The sequence below is a fragment of the Selaginella moellendorffii genome, unplaced genomic scaffold, assembly GCF_000143415.4.
Source record: "Selaginella moellendorffii unplaced genomic scaffold, v1.0 SELMOscaffold_6, whole genome shotgun sequence".
Taxonomy (NCBI): Eukaryota; Viridiplantae; Streptophyta; class Lycopodiopsida; order Selaginellales; family Selaginellaceae; genus Selaginella; species Selaginella moellendorffii.
In genome coordinates, this window is record NW_003314267.1 from 3380806 (window position 1) to 3400072 (window position 19267).

The 19267-nt window shown below is 47.1% G+C and overlaps 2 protein-coding genes and 1 pseudogene across 3 annotated transcripts; 1 reads left to right on the forward strand and 2 right to left on the reverse strand.

Annotated features, from left to right (window-relative positions):
* Nucleotides 1–509: 509 nt before the first annotated feature.
* On the reverse strand, nucleotides 510–3842 carry LOC9652079 (bifunctional diterpene synthase, chloroplastic-like). 2 transcript variants are annotated; one of them, XM_024670336.1, is made up of 14 exons: nucleotides 3684–3842; nucleotides 3593–3627; nucleotides 3149–3530; nucleotides 2904–3084; nucleotides 2629–2834; nucleotides 2456–2576; nucleotides 2297–2409; nucleotides 2028–2245; nucleotides 1863–1975; nucleotides 1704–1802; nucleotides 1414–1644; nucleotides 1210–1354; nucleotides 902–1147; nucleotides 510–843 (listed from the first exon to the last, which is right to left on the reverse strand). In XM_024670336.1, the coding sequence occupies exons 1-14, from the start codon at nucleotides 3790–3792 to the stop codon at nucleotides 553–555; spliced, it is 2490 nt and encodes an 829-aa protein (XP_024526104.1). In that variant the 5' UTR covers nucleotides 3793–3842; the 3' UTR covers nucleotides 510–552. The 2 variants fall into 2 exon arrangements, with proteins under 2 accessions (XP_024526104.1, XP_024526103.1); XM_024670335.1 differs by having other exon boundaries at nucleotides 2629–2849.
* A 5143-nt stretch (nucleotides 3843–8985) lies between these two features.
* LOC9652081 lies at nucleotides 8986–10668 on the forward strand (annotated as a pseudogene).
* A 2147-nt stretch (nucleotides 10669–12815) lies between these two features.
* On the reverse strand, nucleotides 12816–19265 carry LOC9634966. Its single transcript, XM_002966015.2, has 11 exons — nucleotides 19205–19265; nucleotides 18619–19131; nucleotides 17616–18551; nucleotides 17243–17561; nucleotides 16954–17197; nucleotides 16703–16907; nucleotides 15963–16648; nucleotides 14680–15784; nucleotides 14304–14633; nucleotides 14008–14245; nucleotides 12816–13939 (listed from the first exon to the last, which is right to left on the reverse strand). Exons 2-11 carry the CDS (start codon nucleotides 19000–19002, stop codon nucleotides 12816–12818), a joined length of 5571 nt encoding a protein of 1856 aa, XP_002966061.2. The 5' UTR covers nucleotides 19003–19131; nucleotides 19205–19265.
* Between the last annotated feature and the right edge of the window lie 2 nt (nucleotides 19266–19267).

The window sequence follows — 19267 nt, forward strand, 5'->3', positions numbered from 1 at the left end:
TTGCTGCGCGGTGGGAGCGGCTCCCACTCCCACAATGCCGCACAGCTTGCCGTCGGAGAATCCAGCCACTTTATTCCCAGTTTCTAGTATATACTGGTACTTAATAATAATTAAATATTTGAACGCATTATTATCAGATGGAAATGCTGACAGATTTGCCGGCAAATCCAGGATTTTACTAGCCGATGCCGTAGGACTTGTCGTAATGGCATATTTATTCGAGCCTTCAATGCAGAAGGTATTCTCTTGTAGCGTTTTTATCCTTCCTGAGTTCTCAGTTTTGGCTGGCATCAGTTTTGGAGGAAGAACTTCCGCAGAAGGATAGAATTGTAGATCTGCAACGTTTCACTACTTGTTGCTTCTGTTATCCTTGAGCTGGCGAACGAAGCCTGACGTGGATGATGAAGGATCTCCAAACTAGGTGTTCGGCAAGGGGGTTAGCAGACCTTTACTCTTTTGTTTTTCCTTTAAATGTTTTCTTAACCATTAGTTAGAAACCCAAGATGATCTAATAGAATGGGAATATATTATAAAAACATTATATATGTTACATTAAGTTTCCAAACAAAGTTCAATCATGCTTTGAAGCTCTTTATTTGGGTTTTTAAAGAGATCCTGCTTTGCTTTGTTGTAGGTGAACATCATCCCCCTTGCCATATCAAAGCTAAACCTTTTGATATTTTTGGGTAGATCTTTCTCAGTGAAATAGATTTTGTTGAGTTGCTTTTTGGTTTTCTCAAGCAAACTTTGTAAGTATGCTAGTGCATCTTCTTCGGTTGCACCCGGGTGGTCTTTCATATAACATGAAACTCCTTGTGCAGATTCCCCCAGTTTCATCTCAATCTAAAAAGAAAGAAAGAGATTAAAAATAATAAAAGTCAATTATAGGAAGAGAAGGAACCTTATATGTTTGGATGTCATTGCAAATCCTAGAGATGATACTACCAAGTTTAAGAAGCTTGCTATCATAAATGATGTTTAATAACTCTTCTGTTAAAGGGTCACCACAAAATAATATGCCCATAAGTACGTGAGTTGCAATGGCGATGCTAACTTCAGCATGTTCCATATACTCCTCAAAACCTGGAATATATCCTTGAATTTTCCAGCGAGCTTCAATAATCCCAAATTTTATAAGCTTAGTGTACTGTAAAGATTAATATGAACAACCCTATTAAGCCGTAGAAAAAATGAATAGAAAATACTTACAATTGCTAAAAGGTATTTGTGGATGAATTCCGGAGATAGATTTTGATTTATTTTAGAAGCCATTTTAGTCATAACAAGAATGGTATTATAAAATTCTTGAAAGATAATCTTATATTCTTTTTGTGATAAAAAAGATGTATCCCAGCTGGATGGAAACAAAAAAAAGAAAGTGTTATTTTAAATTTTAAAATTGATGTATATAACCTTTCAATCATATTTTGGAGACTATCAAGCTCTGTAATGCTTTTTGCGCTATCCAAAATATCATCAAATAAAGTGTTCATGCAGCAAGTTTTCGTAAAAAAAATTCTCAATGGGCCAAATTCTTGCTCATGGAAAGTTGCACAAATAACATAGTAAATATAGGGGAGCATATTAATATTAGCTTTAAATCTTGTAGAAGGGATATCTTCAAAGTGTGATGAATGCCACCATCTAAATAAAAACACACCAATGAATTATTTTTTGTTTAATAAAACTATTTTTTCACTTACTTCACCAATATTTTCAGCTCAGAAGGTTGATAGGATTGACATTGTTGAGCATACCGATTTGCAAGTTCTAGAAGCACTTTCTTGTTCACAAGAGGCAATCTTTTAACAAAAGAGATATAAGAGAGGGAAGTTATAAAGGTTAATATGAATGTCACTTACTGATAAATAGTCTTAGCAATCCAAGGATCATCAATGCTATAGTGTTTGATATATGCATTGTTGTAAATCCTCGGCAAGCAGTCATGAAATGGATTTGCTAGCTCAAATGTGACCTGTAGAGATAATAGATACATCTGGATTTTCAAGCTATCTAGATCTCATTACCTCTCCCATGAGGTTTTTCTTGGTTGCCGATGTGTGAGAGTTTTCAACATTAAGTAAATAATCGTGGGAGTACTTGAAAGTCTTTGTTAGAATCTCCTCATTTGGAAAATCAACCTGGGAAGCCCGATACAAGTTGAGCATTGCAGAGACCCCATGTGACAATTCACCAACAAAGCAGGAAAACTTGTCTACTGGCAGCCAGAACTGGTTGAATGCATCTGTGCGTAGTTCCGAGATTTAGATTCTTCCATCACAAAACGTTTTTGTACCTGGAGATACACTATACCCATGCATCCGAAGGATACGGAAGGCCATTGCTGTGTCCTCGATGTCATTGACTATGCACGTAGATTCCCATCCAATTCCTTCGTTTGTCCAGAAGCTGGTGCAAACCCAAAGTAAGTGCTAAAAGTATAGCAGCATTGTACCTATACAGGTAGTCAAGGACGGCTTTGATCTCATCTCTGAAGAAGAGGTCAATGCCCAAGCGCTCAATGGTGTCGACCACCCGTAAACTTTCGAAGAGATCAATAGGGTAATGACAAGAAACTGCACAGCATAGTCAATTAGTACAAAGGATTGAAGAAGACAGCCGGTTTACCAGCATAGTTTTGATGTTTCATAGCGTTTTGCAAGTATTGCAACGATTTTTTGTCCTTGGTCTTCAAGTAAACACATGCGGTTGACGAGGGCGAGCTAAAAAAGGATCCATCTTTGGACTGAAGCTTGAGGATCTTTTGCCAGTCAATCTCAAGACCTTGAAGGCCCTCCAAGGAGTATAGCAACGTGGTGGGAGTGGAATGGAATCTATCCAAAGGAATCCTGGACGAACGCCAAACATTTTCAAACCAAATATTACATAATTGAAGAACTCACTTTGCCAATTTCTCCGTGGTGGAGATCTCAAGCAACCTCGTGAACTCTGTGTCATACGGAAGCTTAAGGCCCACCCGCTTTGCTTCGTGGAGCATCATTGGAAACGTCACCTCGAAACCTGACAAGAAATCTCCATCGGCATGGTTGAGCTTGATCATGTTCTCACGCAAAAACTTCGTGCCTGCGAAGAATCAGAGTCGAAAAACAGTCCAGGATATGACCAGAAGATCAGAAAAGAGCCATGCCTTGCGCAATGCTGTTGTGCCCGATGTCCCAGAGCTTGAGCGTGACCAGGCAAGAGAGCGTGGAAAACACTCTGTCATAGAGTTGCAAGTGACAATCATCACCCCATGATCCATCCGGAAGTTGACTGTTGATGATCCACTCCAGGGCCTCCGGGAACTCGGGAAGAGAGGAGTCGGAGTCGGACGGGATTCGGGCGACCCAGGCGGTGTCGTAAGTCGAAGGACTGATTTCCCACTTGCCACTCGCGAGTTTCATCAGCCATCCCTTCACTTCCTTGACGAGCAGAGACGTTTCTCTGTGATCAAGCTCCTCGATTCGATCGCCAGCCTGGACGTGGAGAATACCTTGATATGGCTGCTGCTTCTCCTTTTCCCGCTTCTCCTGTGAACAAGTAGGAAGAAATCAGCTCCAGTCAATCTTGTAACGATGGTGCTTCGACTTACTAGAGCCTCAGCTGGCTTTGAAGCACAGCAGCTAACTGCATAATTAATATAGCAGGCCAGTTTCAGTGCGAAGCTAGTTTGATGAACTTACCTTTCCGAAACCGATTCGGCTGTGCGTTGCTCTTGAGATTAGTGCCTCCAAATAACTGGAGGCTTCCACCGCCAATGTGTTGAAAGCTGCTGAGCAAAACCTTTGACATTGCAGAAACTTTGCCTTCTTGGTAGAATATAAGCTCTTCCAGCACTGCTGAAGTTTATGGATCCAGGGAAGCGTTCAAGAATAATTTAATATCCCCAAGAGCCTAAAGAGTTTTATATTGCTAGCTAACACCTTTGCCTCCACATGTCTGTTTCCATAGATTGGATGGTCAATCCTCTGTCTAATTTCAGGTCTATAATTGTAGGCGAACATCGTCAATAGCAGAGGCCCCTTGAAAAAGGTGGACATCGACATGGTCCGTCAAAGCCATTGAAAGATCTCGCCCCACAGGAAAAAGTTGGGCCACCGAGTTGGGCTATCTCGACGAATTCTTCTTTGAACCGCCCCTAAGCCTTTTTTCGAACATGGCTTTCGTCTCTTCCGGAGTTTCCGGCAACTGCTTGAATAAAATGCTGTTCCATGAGATCTCCTCAGATGTTTATTTCGCCTTATGTCTCTTCCATACGCCATGATTGTGTCCCTGAAACTAGATGTACAGTCAAAGATGCGTTTTGCATCTTCCAGATGACCTTGGAGCGTGTTGTTTATCAAGTGAAAGAAAGTCTTGGCCTCCCCCAAATGCCCGTTCAAGTCATCACAAGCTTGCGAAGAAGGATCGCGGTGGAATCAAGACCACCTTTACCATACATCATTGCAATGAGTGCTGCCGCGTGTATGAAAGCCCTTGGTGCAAATAGAATTGCACTAAGGGCTTTCATACAACGTTATTAAAACTTATTTAGCTGACAAGTTAATGTAAGTGACTAATTTTTCCATTCTAGTTTAGTCACTTAACCACACCTCCGACCACTTGGAGGAGTTTCATTCACAACCTCCATAAGCCCAACTCAGGATTTGGGGCTTGCTAGCCCCGAGAATGGCATCCATGCCACTTAACCTTAGCACTTGGTCCAAGTGCTCCACGTGTCCGATCCCATGATCGACACCCCAAGGTACCATCGACATATTGGCCCGTTACGCTAAGGCCATGCCCATTTACCTTGGTCACACTGGTGGTCCAACACCACCTACATTCCAATCCCGTCTCTCAAAGACTAGGTCATCCATCCATGAGTGGTCATCCCAGATCCACTCCTTAACATCCTTAGGATGCCTACAGATATGGGGAATAGCCTTCCCCAATATCTCTGTTCCGGTCCCCACCAAGTCCCTTTCTGTCCTTGGCTGTGTTCGCCAACACTGCCACTGGATCGAGGCCCACCGGCCCGACCACTAAGTCCCACTATCCTCTAGGACTTCCTCACTGTGTGACTGTGTCCTTGGTCACCACACCGGAGGGCTACCCCTCTTCCTTTCCACAGTCTGGGACTTTGGGACACCATTTTGGAACACCGTGGCCTTACGCAAGCCTCATGGGTACTCTCCCCGCCTTTCGTCTTTAGATGCTCTAGCCATGGGCTTAGAACGAGGTTCCGTTGAGCCACACCAGGTATCCAAGTAGGTAGTGCCACCCACACTTGGACTGGGAGCATCGGCCAATCGATCTCCCGGGGGAACTAGAGCCGGCTCTTGAACACTTCACCAAGCTACCCCGCTTGTCGGTCCGTGTTCACTCTAGTCTTGGACTTCCCAGTGGGCAGCTCATCACCCAACACTGGGTCCGGCCTTCCTGGGCCAAACTGGCCTTTTCTGGCCAAACTGGCTCCACTGCAGTCCTCCCCCTACTATACTTTTGGAGCTCACCAAACCCCCCAGGGTCTGGGAGACGAACGCTTTGGGCTTTCACCCTCTCAGGCTCCGGACTCGGACTCGGACTCGGACTCGGACTCGGACTCGGATTCGGACTCGGACTCGGGCTCGGGCTCGGTCTCGGCCTCGGCCTTGGTCTCGGTCTCGGTCCCGATCTCGGTCCCGATCTCGGTCTCGGTCTCGGTCTCGGTCTCGGTCTCGGTCCCGGTCTCGGTCTTGGCTTCGGACTCCATCTCGGACTCCATCTCGGACTCCATGTCGGACTCCATCTCGGGTCCATCTCGGGTCCATCTCGGACTCCATCTCGGACTCCATCTCGGGTCCATCTCGGACTCCATTTCGGGTCCATCTCGGGTCCACCTCGGACTCCATCTCGGACTCCATCTCGGACTCCATCTCGGGTCCATCTCGGACTCCACTTCGGACTCCAACTCGGGTCCACCTCGGACTCCACTTCGGACTCCATCTCGGACTCCATCTCGGGTCCATCTCGGACTCCACTTCGGACTCCAACTCGGGTCCATCTCGGACTCCACTTCGGACTCCACTTCGGACTCCAACTCGAGTCCATCTCGGACTCCACTTCGGACTCCAACTCGGGTCCATCTCGGACTCCACTTCGGACTCCAACTCGAGTCCATCTCGGACACTCCCACGTGTCATGTGTTGGTCCTTTTGGGTCCCTTTTTGGAGCCTCGCCTTTTGCTCGCTTCGTGCTTGTTCCTCGAGCACTTCGTTGGGAGTTCCACTCCCGCTCTTGACTTTTCAAGTCGGAGCTTTTGGTCCAAACGTGTTACGCTCGTTTGGCTCTCGCTTCGGCCACTACCATGTGGCGCCCTTCCGGCTCCACTTTGGGGCCTAGGGATTTTGTGTCTCACAGTTAACTCCTTGTCAAGTTCTAATGTAAGCTGTTCCTGACTTGATCTGAATGCCTCTCAATCTCTCCATAAACTCCAGAGGGTGCTCTTCTTTCTTCCTCTTCTTTAGCTTCTTCTCTTGCTTCCTTTTCCCCGGTTTTACATGGTGGAACTTATGCGAGAACTGCCGGAAGGCTTCCTTGGGGGTCAGCTGCATCAAACATAAAGTAAATTCAGAAAGTAAATAGAACAAAAACTTACAGTTCGGCCATGCTCATCGCAGTGGTCCAAGTTGAATTCGAATTTACCATTTTCTGGTGTCCTTTTGTCTCTGCTTCTTCCAATCCATTCGCCTCTAGATTCCTTCACTCGAAAACATTGAAGAGCGCCAGCCAGTCCTTTCATCCTCTTTTGTTGGCAGCAAAGATTTGAAAGCCATCCTGCTGTAGGCTTCTTCATCTCTAGTAGTAGCTGGTAGATTTCAAATATAAGAACAGTGAAAATTGGAATCAAATCACATACTTACCTTCGTGATTCGGCTGTAGACCCGAGCAAAACTCCTCAATCTCTGTCAAGACAACCTTTGGAGGTTCTTCCATGCTTGCCCTAGTATAAAATTACAGAAACTTAAATAGTAGTCGTGCAGGAGGTATATTCTCACTTAAACTATTCTCGTATATTCCATTGTATTCAAAACCTAGAAGCATGCCATTCCTCCGGTTCCTGATTGACACGAAGAGCGTACTCAATAATGGAACGCGCCATATCAAGCTCATGCTTCCACAGTGGCTCGCTGAGACGAACGGTTTTGCCCTGCTCACGAAGAGGCTTAAGCCTCCACTTCCCTGTCAGGACGCGCAAGCAGACCTGTGTAATTACTCTTGCCCTTGCCTTCCATCCAAACCACCCCGAGGTACACATTCACGGCGATTTCTACCCGGACAACGAAGTTAGTGAAACAACAATCGTCTGCTCGCGGAAGCTTTTGAAGAGCATATGGCCTTGGTCGCTTTGTCATCGTCAGTTGGATAGAAGTGTATCACTCGAGACGTTAAAAGCCATCCCAAAAGAGAGCGGAGCTCCAGTCACCGCTCGCGCTGGGCCATTTGTCTCGGATAAGCGTCCGGAGCAGCATCAGGAGAAGGCGAAGCTGCGAGCAAGGGACACTCGTAAACACGAAGAAGACTCGTAAGACTTCTTTACATACCTGCCCAGACGTTTAAATGAGGGGAAGAAGCCATCGGAAGAGACTTATCACCTTGCTGATGAGAGTGTTTTCAGCACCTATTGACGAGGTTGTAAATATTTGTCACTCACGCTCTCTGCAGATACCTTACCTTCGGAATTAAACTCTCTATCGAGCAGCCCAACTCACACCGGACGCTCGTCCCTTCCAGCTCCAGAACCTCCAGAATGCTCTACAAGAAAGAAAAGCATATTCGAATGTTATAAAACGTAAAATCCTCAGCTCATGTAGAGAAGTTCGTTGCTCACGGTGGCTAAGCTCTGGATTTCATATCGTTGAAAAGCCTCTTGCATGAGATGGAGACCCCTCTCGAGGTATCCCAAGCACCAGGAGAGCTTGACAGTCAAGTAAATATCGATTAAGTTCTTGGCCAGGACCAAAACATCTAAGCATCTCATCGACTTGTCCAGCCTAAGGGAATCCACGTCCACTGCCAGAAAAGGAACACCTAGTTTACAAAAGGAAGCACCGTTTTGTTACCTTGCAAGGCCAAACCACATACAACAAGTAGTTGACACTCGGTTGGCAGGCCTGGAAAGGTTGTTGCTTTCGCCGTTACTGAGCAATAGTCAGTCCCGAAATATGCAACAAGATCTATCACCTGTTTCACTGAGCTGCATCTGGTTGTTCAGCCTCTGTAACTTCGCCAGCTTTTCCGCGTGCAACAAGGGTGTCAAAACGGCTCATACCAGATCTAGATTACCATGAGAGCGAGGTTGTATGCTTTCCAAAGCGGCTGCAAAATCCGAGATTTATGTAATGCAAACAAAGCCCTTTGATAAGTACCTTGCTGCAAAAACCGCGTGCTGAAAGCCTCTCGCAAAAGTCAGCGAGCACGTCGAAACCACTGATGTAAGGCCGTGATGAAACCACAGAGCAAGCGTGCAAGAGGAACTTCGGCAATAGCGTCATTCGTAACATCTGTTCATACAATCCATCCATCATAGAAACTTCGCCAAAGAAAAAAAACATAGCTCACCATTTCCAACAAGCTTGAGCAAGTTTTCGAATGAGGCAGGACAGAGCTCATGCTGTTGCCGAGTGAGATCGTCGGCAAGAATCTGATGGAAAATGGAGAACGCTTTGATCTTCCGCGCAACGATGCAATCTTACCTGGAAATATCTGAACGCACGCAGCGATGGGTCACGCATCAAATCGCCCTGTGTAAATCACGAATTTAGCATATGACGCATCTCACCATGACGTAGACAATGCCCCAGGCTTTGAGGCGCGTGACGAGAACAGTTTCGCGCACCCGGAATCCCACGTTGCCATGCATCCTCCATTAAACCCTAGCTTCCACGCCAAAAGCCCTAAAAACGTAGAGTTTTGGCGGGAGTTTTAATTCTCAAAGGATCTTCCTTCAGGGTTCTAGAGCTCATGACGACGATCGTGCTCACGCGCGAGGAAGCGAAGATTCTCGACGCTCTCCGTCTGGTGATCCGTGAATGCGACTTGAAGATCGAGGTGAGAGTGGGCGGATGGGTGCGCGATAAGGTCTGGTGTTTTAGATCATTTAGCTTGAATCGTTCTAGCTCAATTCAATTCGCGCAGCTCCTTGGCGTCGAGAGCCACGATTTGGATATTGCGCTGGATGATATGACTGGGCAGCAGTTCTGTGATCGTGTGCTCCCGTGCTTGAGGAAGACCGATCCTTTGTGTTCTTACAAGGTTATCAAAAGGTTTGTGTTGTCTAGAGCTTGTTATTTTTCTAACAACTGGAATTTACATGTTGTAGCAATCCAGAACGATCCAAGCATTTAGAAACGACCAAGCTGGAGATCCTGGGTGGAGAGCTTGATGTTGTTGATCTCCGATCCGAGACGTACACCAACGATTCCAGGATTTGATTTTCACTCGACTTCCTCTTGTTCTTACGCTCTTTTCCTTCCTGCTAGAAATTTGGAACACCTTCCGAAGACGCTTACGGGAGAGATCTCACGATCAACAGCCTCTTCTACAACGTTGCTGCTGACAAGGTTGAGGACTTCACTGGTCGAGGTTTGTGTATATTTCATCTTTCGATTCTTTCCACAACTGTGTTGTCCAGGTGTAATGGACCTCAAGCTTGGAAAGATCAGGACTCCGTTGCCACCGCTCGTTACTTTTCTAGATGATCCATTGCGTGTCCTGAGATCCATTCGGTTTGGTCTGTGACGACTTGTCTTCATCTTAGAATTCTATCTGGAACCTTTCGTTTTCCTGATCAGCGGCGCGCTTTAATTTTGAGCTGGACGAGGAACTAGAGTGCGTGGCATCTGTTGATTCTGTGAAGGCTGCATTCGAAACAAAGATCACCAGGGAGCGCATTTCTCAGGAGGTGGAATACGATCTCTTGGTTTTTATTTTTCGTGTGCCTCTTACATTCGTTTTTCAGATTCAAGCCATGCTCTTCGGAAAGAATCCTGCTCGGGCGATGTGCCTGCTGCACAAGCTTGGTTATTGGCCTCTGATTTTTACGAGGCCAGTGAGTGCGCAAAGGTAGTCAGTTCAGTCCCTCCTTTTCGTTTCTCGAACTCATTTAAATCTTTGCTAGTGTGAAGGACTTTCAAGTCGTTTGCGAGACTCTAGAGTCTGTCAACATTCCTGAGGTACTTACACTGAACACTTTGGTTTTGACTCTTTAACTTACTCAACGCAGGAAGGTGAAAGGCGTCTTGTTCTTGTTGCTGGGATTCTCTATCCATTCAAGAAAGAAAACGATACAGTTTTGGGCTCCATGGCCGAGAGAATAGGATTAAAAGCAATGCTTAAAAAGGTTCACGTTCTATACATTTCCTTCCTCTCTTGAACTGTCTCGTGTACCAGGTGAAAGCATTGTACAAAGCAATTGGAAATACCTTCGTGCAAGATTGGTATGAGTTGAACAAATGTACACTTTTTGGAGGATTACCTTGTCTTTTCAACGAAAGTTTTCGAGTAGAGGCCGGCCTAGCCTTCAGAGACAGGGACTTCAGCTTGTCAGCTGCTGCTTTATTTCTCTCCGTGCCAGCCCCTAGCGTCCAGCAGAAAGACGTGTTTAACGCTATTCTAAAAAGCATCAGCTTATCTGGTAAGAAGTAGTAGTTTTTCTCGTTTTCAATATTCAATACTTTTTTCAGGATTGTTAAATTTAAAACCTCTGCTCACGGGGAACGATCTCAAACTCGAATTTCACATTGTTAGCGGCCCGAGAGTGGGTGAGCTGGTAATTCTTTGAACCTTCCATTCACAAGATATTATCGAATGGTTGTTTTACAGAAAGAAGCTATGTTTATATGGCAGCTACGAAATCCTAGTGGGACCAAACCAGAGTGTATCAGATATTTACGAGAATTATTCATCTAAGGAGTCAAACACACAACTTGGGAATGAATCGTGCTGTAATTATCAATAGAACGAAAGGTAAAAAGTTGTGATTTTAACTGTGGCTAAGTTAATATTTTTTTCAAGTATCGCTAAGGTTTCTGTTGCTTATAGTTGTTTGCTATTAACGTGTTTTCTATTTTACGGAGTACTATCTACATGAGATCAAGCTTATTGCCACTCTCGCAAGTCCCAGCGATTGCTTAGCAGCCTCTTGACGTGGTCGCCCAGAAGTTCCTTCCCTTTCTCGAGCTTCTCTCGCAGTGCTTGGACTGATTTTTGCAGAACAGCCAAGTCGAGGAGCTCGTGTCTGGCATCCCTGTGCGAGCATCCAGCCAGGAGTAAGCACCTAATTTGCTTTTCAAACTTTAAATGTACACACCTGGGATTTAGAAGCGTTGTCATGCACTCGAGCTTGCCTTGGAACAGGATCATGTTTTGAAGCAAACACCGGGCTTTTTCTTGCTTTGGCCTGATACCGAGTCCCGTTTTCATTATTTCTATCGCGGAGCTCAAGTCGACTAGAAAATCGTCCGCGGAGGCCTGCAGGAAAGAAAGAGTTGTCAAAAGAATGGAAAAGAAAAAGGATATAAAACTCATGCCTTGAGTGGGCACGCCGTGGTGAGGAAGGCTCGAACGTAGAAGTTGTCGTCTTTCAAGCCGAGTGAGCTAAACACTGACTTCGCTTCGCTGAGGTACTCGTTTTCCTTCTTCTTTCCTTTCATTGCTCGCAACTCAACCAGTGCCTCCTCTTTTTTCGACCAGTTCCCGGTCCGCTCACAGCTCGTGGCTTGCAAACCTTTCGAGCTGAAAACTCCGGGAGAAGGCTCGATGCCAACACGTCGCAGTACATTATCGTGACCACCGCTTCGACGCGTCAAGACGAGGAAAGGATCACCTGTGATCGCCATGAGCTCCAACAGGTCTTTTTCCAGAACTTTGGACGTAGAAACCGTTTCCTGTAACTTCTGCTTGATCTCCCAAGGCAGCACGTCCAGAACGGGAGAACGTAAGCACTCCAAAAGTTTACCTCTGATACCCGCCACCATGAGTGTGAGGAGCACTTTCACCAGCTCAAGAACGAGCTCGCTGCTCCTGCGCAGCCACTCCACGAAAAAGTCTGGCCTTCCTAAAAGCAACGAGATGCAAATCCTGCCGATGGCATTGAGGCAGTCGCAAGCAGAGGCCTCTCCAGGGGCCTTGATCAGCTCGAGAACTTTGCAGAGGACCTGTTCCTGAGGCCTTCCAGTCATAAACTTGAAAGCCAGGCTCTCCGGAAGGACCATCTGCTCCAGGCCCGTGAAGCAAGCCAAGCTCAGCACCGTGGCTCTCTCCAGCAGATAGAAGAACGTTTGCGGCCTGATGAAGTCTGTTGGAATGACGTCCTTGTTGATGATATCGCCGATAAATCCAACTGACGGCCTCACTACGGAATCCAGGAACTCGAAAGGAGTACACCGATGGTTGCTGCGCGAGTAGAACGTTGCCAAGCCAGCCATATCTTCTGGAAGGTGTCGCTTCAACGTCTCGAGCTTTGGAGTGCTCAGAAACGGTAAGAGAACGCGCAGAGTTCCCCGCACTTCGCTGGAGTTGTCGAGAAAATCCAAGCTCTGCTCGCCTGCAACGCGGTCCAAGTGCGCAGTGAAGAAACGCTTGTGGCAAATGGATGATATGTCGAGAAAACTCTGCGCGTCCCCGAGAAACGCTACATTGTAGAGAAGCCTTCTGTATCCCTGGAGCTTTAGTTGGAGCTTCTCCTGATGGCTATCCAGGACAGTGGCAAGCATCTCGAGCAAGCCGAGGATAACGACCGTTACTCTCGATTGTGTTGAAGAAATCTCGCTGTGCTTGTGCAAACTCCGGATTCAGTCCAGCCCCGACTCTAGTAGCTGCTCTTCCAAAAACTTCTTCGCGAGTGATGCTACTCGCTCGGTCCTGTGTTGGCCCCTGCTGCATCCACTGTAAAGCGGCCTGACTGTTTCGTTTTGGAGCCAGAAAGCTCCAACATACTCCACAATGCAGAGCTTGGGATTCATGTCTCGGCTGATTCCCAGGTAGTTCAAAGCCGCTGAAACCGCAGTTCCCCGTGGTAACATATCTTGAACTCCATCGAGAGACTGCACCACGGAGTGGATCCATTGAAACCAGGTGTTCCAAGCCGAGAGCACGAGTTGTTGCAAGTTCTCGACGTTGTCCTGGACGAGCGTCAAGCCAGAGCGCTCGGAATCGAGCTCAAACGAGGCTGCTGCTTTCAAGGCTTCGGACGCTCCTCCCAATAGCTGCCGCAAGGCAATGACTTCGACGTTGGAGTTCTTCGCCACCTTCCAGTTTTCTAGGAGCTCTCTCACTGTGGCAGTGCCTGGAGTCGTCCGGAGCACTTTGAGTTCGTGCGAGAACACGGGGTTGTCAGCAGCTAGACGTGCCGCCTTGTCGAGAGTCTCACGGTCTTGGAAGCTCTTCAGAGGCCAGCCACAGTTCTGTCCTCCCCACAAGGACTGGAGCCTGATGTGCTCGAGGATTTTCCGAGCCGCTTCGGAACGCTTGCCGGCATTTTCGAGTAGCTCCGATGCTCGGAGAACGTTTCCCTTCCTCGCAGCCACTTCTGCAGCTTTCTCGAAGTTGCCAAGGCTGCATGCAAGCTCGATAAGCTCGTCAAGGTACTCCCGTCTTTCCAAGAACGCAATCTTCCAGTCCGCATCCGACGAGGCTTGCACCGCCTCCATCATCGAGTGAGCGTCTACTTTGCGATGAAAGTACTCGGCAGCGTTCTTCCGAAACTTCTCCAACGTGTTGGCAGGCACGCTTGGTACTGTCCATTTGCGAATGAAGTCGAGGCCTTCTTTGTACAGTCTTCCCTTGGCACAAGCTTCAAGGCATTTCTCGTAATGGTTCCCCTCCGCATATACTTGTGAAGCTTCGCTGTGGAGATTTGCGGCCATGTAGCAGTCTCCCGAGAGTTCTAGCTTTGAGCATTGCTTGTACAAAAAACCTACACAACAAATCAGTATAAGCACGAGAGAGAGGGAGAAAAGAAAAGAGCTTTATTCATCACAGTACCTGCCCTTTGAAAGTCTTTCATCAATCTGAAACACTTTGCTACAGCATCCTTCTTTTCCACGGACTCGTACAGTGCGGCCGCACGTTGTAGGTCCCTTTTTGCAGCACTCTGGTCGACTCTAAGGAATTTTTCTCCCCTCTCTTGAAATTCCGCAGCTTCAGATAGTTTTGCTCGGTATCTATCGCCTGCTCGTTTGAAGGAAAGCTTTGCCATGTCAAACCGGCGAGCATTAAACATCTACACAAACCAGCCAATACATTTTTTTAAAGAGTGAATCCACTCCACAGATATTTACCTCAACACCACGTTGGTGCCACTGCTCGGGGGAGCTTATCTGGTGAATCGAGGATATCAGTGACGCATCCAACGCACCTCTCTTGACAACGTTCAGACTCTTCCAGTAATCAAGCATTGGCCGCTGATATTCCAGGTTCTCGTCGATGATCCACAGCCTCCGTTTAGTCCTCGTGATGGCAACATATAGCTCCTTGAGTTCATTGCACAAAATGCTGGGAAGCTGAGCGGGTAAACAATTAGCTGGACGGCTTCTACCAAAAACAGAAGAAAGTGTTTTCCACGCTTCAGGGCTTGCCGAGTCAGTGAAGAAGTTAAAGATCAATACATCCTGTGTAAGAGTAGCTTAGAGCATGTTAGAAGAAAATAAAGCGTACCTCAAACTCTAATCCTTTACTGTCCTCCACCGTAAGGACGAGGCATCTTGTGCCGAGTTCCTTTAGCAGCTGCTGCTTCTGGGACTTGTTCCGGACTAGTACGGCTTGATCCGAGCCAAACTCGTAACCGGAGCTGGATCCATGACTGAAAAACAAAAAGTTGATAGACGTGCTATCGTCTGGGAGATTCAAAACAACTGGAACTTCGCCGAGTACAGAACTACTTTCCGGCTCGAGCCTGTCGACCCTGAGAGGGAAGAACCGAAGTATCAGCTCCATAACACTATTTGCAACCTGGACAATGGCGCCCGTTGTCCTGAAATTGTCTATCAGCTGCACGATATCCGGACACCTCGCCTCGGCTTCCAGAAACTCTGTATAGAAAACCCGACGTACATCTTCGAACCGGAATTCCACACCTCTAGTGATGGTCTGAGCCGTATCTCCAGCAAAAATGAAGCCTTCCCGATAATTCGTGCATACGAACTTGAGCAGGCAAACCTGAGCCAGCGTAAAATCTTGCACCTCGTCAATATAGACAAGATCAAGCTTGTCTCCCTTGAACCCCTCCACCCTGAGCTGCCGGTACAAATGCCAAACATAGTCTGCCATGTCGTAGTCGTCGTTTTCTTTCTTGAGTTTCTCGTAGTGGAGATAGAGGTCGTAGATCGTGTCCCGTTGCCCCTCATCGAACACCGAAATACGCTGTGATGCCAAGTTGATGAAAGCCTCGCGAGAAAGCCTTCCGTCCGGACAGTGAAGGGACTCAGCGCTTCCCTTGATGTGAGACACGATAGCTGCGTAGACATCTGATGCATCGTACGTCTTCCTCAAAGAGGCCTTCATCATACGCGGCCAGTAAACCGACACAAAGACGTCGAAGTCCACTTCCCGATCTTCAAGTGTTCTGCTTCGGAAAGGCCTCGACACAGTTCCATGAACCATATCCAAAAGCTTTTTGAGGGTCAAGACGAGAGGAAAGGCCTCAGGTTGGATGTTGATGAAACTGTCTGGAATGCTGCCTTGAAACTCTTCGTCAAGCATCACATCTTCGTTGCAGGTGTCCCCAAAAGCAGCAGTATAAGCATCACTTCGTAGTAAAGACCTGAAATGTAAGAAAAACTGGTGACGCTGATGAGTAACAGGAGTTCGTCGCATACCTTTTAAACTTTTCGAGGTAGTTCTTGACTGCGAAACACAGCCTCTGGCTAACGGTAATGAACGCTTAACGCAAGCACGTCCCCTCGGCGCTATCAAAACTCCCGTTATCACCAAAACCACACCTTGATATGCGATGGAGCTGCTCAATGCGCATCATCTTAACACTGATAACCGTGGTTTTGCCTGTGCCCGACCTTCCGATAACAAAAGCCGACGAAGAAGACAACATCAGCTCGGTCTGTGGATGACTTAGAGGGAATGGCAGCTCGATTTCTGTACCGCCACTGTCTGTCAGAACGTAGTTCGCAATTCCAGATGACTCTGAATAGAACTTCAGTAGAGATAGATTCTCTGAAACTTTGGGACCACGCTGACTAATTGGAGGCGCTGCATTGCCGTCGTCGATGACTTTCTGGACAACATCTCCGCTCCATACTTCCGGAACAACGATTCTACCGCAAACGGACGTCTTTGTCGTCATAGTTCGACAGCGTTCCACGTAATCCAATGAGTAAGTCGAGCTGACAGTATTCAATCGTTGGACAGTTCGCTGTAGTCCTTGAACGCCCACCACATCACATAGCTCGATGGCCTGAGACCTTCTATTGCTCGTCAAAACCACTCTCCAGACTAGAAGCAAACCGTTCATGCGAAACACGTGAATATCCTCTGAGAGTGTCAGCGGCATCGCAGAGTTAAACTCAGGCCAGTGACCTCTAGCAAGTCCCAGGACAAATCTCGTGCAGCCATTTCTGAAGGACGCCGATTGACGAGCGTAACTGGTCTTGAACTCCTTGCTGAAGAAGACCTGCAAAGAGAAAAACATGCTCAGGTAGGCAAGAAAACCGATGAGGACACTCACCTTCCAGATACAGTTTTCGAGAAGAGAACTGTTAATCAGGATATCATAAAACTGGTCCACTTTGCCTCCAACACGCTTCTCCAGCTCTGGAACGTCGGTCGAGTCCACAAAGCAATCTCTGCTTTTTGCATTCTGAACTAAATCCCTCCAAATGGTCTCGTTCTTAGCCAAGGTATGCTCGTTACCAACAATGCAAAGACAGTATCTGCATGGGAAAAACTAAGTAGAGGCTCAAACATTATGGCAACCACCTGGCTCGAGTTATTGAAACATTCAGACGTCGATGATCTTTCAGAAAGCCCAAATCTCCGGAAGGGTTCGATCTGACAGTCGACAAAATAACTACGTCCATTTCACGACCTTGAAATCCGTCGACAGTATTGGCCTCGACCTTGAAAGAAAACGAAGCATGTTGTATGCGACTTCTTAGTGCAGTAACTTGTGCCTTGTAAAAGGAGATAACTCCCACCTCAAGGTTGCTGCAGTTACGTTTCTCTGGAGAATCACATCTTAGAAATTTCAACCAGCTTCATTCTGTACCTTTTTGGAGTTTCTCCAATAGAAACATGATGACTTCAATTTCTGTGGGATTTTCCAAGCTCCCCTCTTTGGCAGTGCATTCCGAACTGTTCGCATGGATAAATATATATGGGCCGTATAAGAGCGAGCGGAACGCTGCGCCGTAAGAACTCACTGTTACATTCGGGCCATCTTGGATTTTTCGCTTGTAGAATTCATAGTTTGAGAACTGGCAAATAGATGGGTGCATGCGGTACTGAACATTAAGCATAATATTCGGGTGGTCCAGCGCATGGAGCCTCTGGAACAAGCTCCTTCCATAACCGGACATTTTAGACTTCTGTAAACACATACAGGCATCGAATCAGTACGAAGTTTGCACGGTTAAAAGTACCTCGCTAAGAACAGTGGGTGGTAACTGCCGGTGGTCTCCAACAAGGACGAGTTGCTTTAGACAAGAAAGGCCCATAATGATAGCTGTTTCCGCTTCGATAGCTTGAGAAGCCTCGTCAAGAACAGCTACGTCAAAGAGCACCGCCGAATTTTGCACCAACGGCATAGCAGCGCAAGACAGCGTGCAAAACACCATGGTCGAATGCCTGACGAGCTGCCTTCTGATGAAGCTTGTCATGCGGTCAGCGCTCACTTGAAGGCTCTGAAGGAGGACAGCAAGTTTGTCAAGGTTGTTCTTGATGCTCCTGTTGACACCAAAGCAAGCAATAGCATCAATAAGATCGCTTATCTTGGCGAGGAGGCTTTTCACTTTGACGATTTTAGCCGACTGAACGAGTGTGGTCGGCAGGTCCGAAAGAGCCTGAACCATCTGCTGTTCAAGACTGGCGAACGTTCTTCGTACGACGTCCGAGAAGTTTTGAGAGGCCTCCATATTCAGAAAGTCGACCATGGAAGACGCTTCTGATTTGCAGCAGCTTAAGGTCGACGATATCCTGTTCAAGCGATATGGAAGAAACACTTCGGACAGCAGCTTGTCACTAACACCAGTCAGCCTCGTCTCATTTCCTATGAGCAGAATATCGTTGGAGCCAGAGTCGTTTGTCTTCAGAAACCGAGTGACTAGTTCCTGAACGGCCATGTTTGTAGGAGCGCAAACCAATACACGCCTTCCAGAGCTCCGTAGAACAGAAAGAAGTGCGGCTAGCACCGACGTTTTCCCTGTACCCGGAGGTCCCTGTATCAGCCTCACGTACGGCTTTTGATTTTTCTCAAGCGCCAAAACGGTGCTGGACACGGCCCTTGATTGAAAATCGTTCAGATGCGAGCATCTTGTTCCAGAAAGAAATCCTTTGTCAGCATCATCCACCCAAAGTGCCTATAAACGAAAACATGAAGTTAGCGAAAAATACGTTACTTCAGTGACAGAAAAATTCTCTAGGTACCTGCTGCAGCACCTCGTCGAAAATCGGGAACCGATTTTCATCGGCAAACAGCGGCCGCTGCAACGCATTCCAAATCCTCGAAGCTGATACCAGGGACTCCAAGCCAATGACGTACCAGGGTCTCTCCGGATCAGTCAGAGCGTTCTCCATCTGGGATGTGGAGTATATCTCGGCCTCCCAAAAGCCCGTTGGAACATCAAAGCCGGTCAGTAGAACCAGCGCGTGCATCTTTCCCGAAGCTTGCACGTCCTTCGCGGAGGAAGTTGGGCTTGTCGCGAGTAGGACAACATCCATTGGCTTGAAAGAGGAGTTGTCTTTACCGTCCACCTTGAGCCAGACCCGTCGAAGCGTTTCGTCTGTGTCTTCCATCTTCACTCGTACCATAGCCCAGCCATCTTTTTTAATCCGTGAAAGCCCGCGGCTTAATCCTTCTCGCACTTCATCGAGCAGCGGCAACTTGAAGCTCGCGAGGTACTGCCTCAAAGAGGTAAACTCGAGAGGAATTTTTCTCACCTGAAACACCATCTTCCTTGTCAAGCAAAGTGCAAGCTCAAAGAAAGAAGAGAAAAAAAAAAAAACAACTCACCTGAATGAGCGAGCCATTCTCGATGTTGTCCAGCGACCACTTGAGCACGCGTGATGAAAGCGT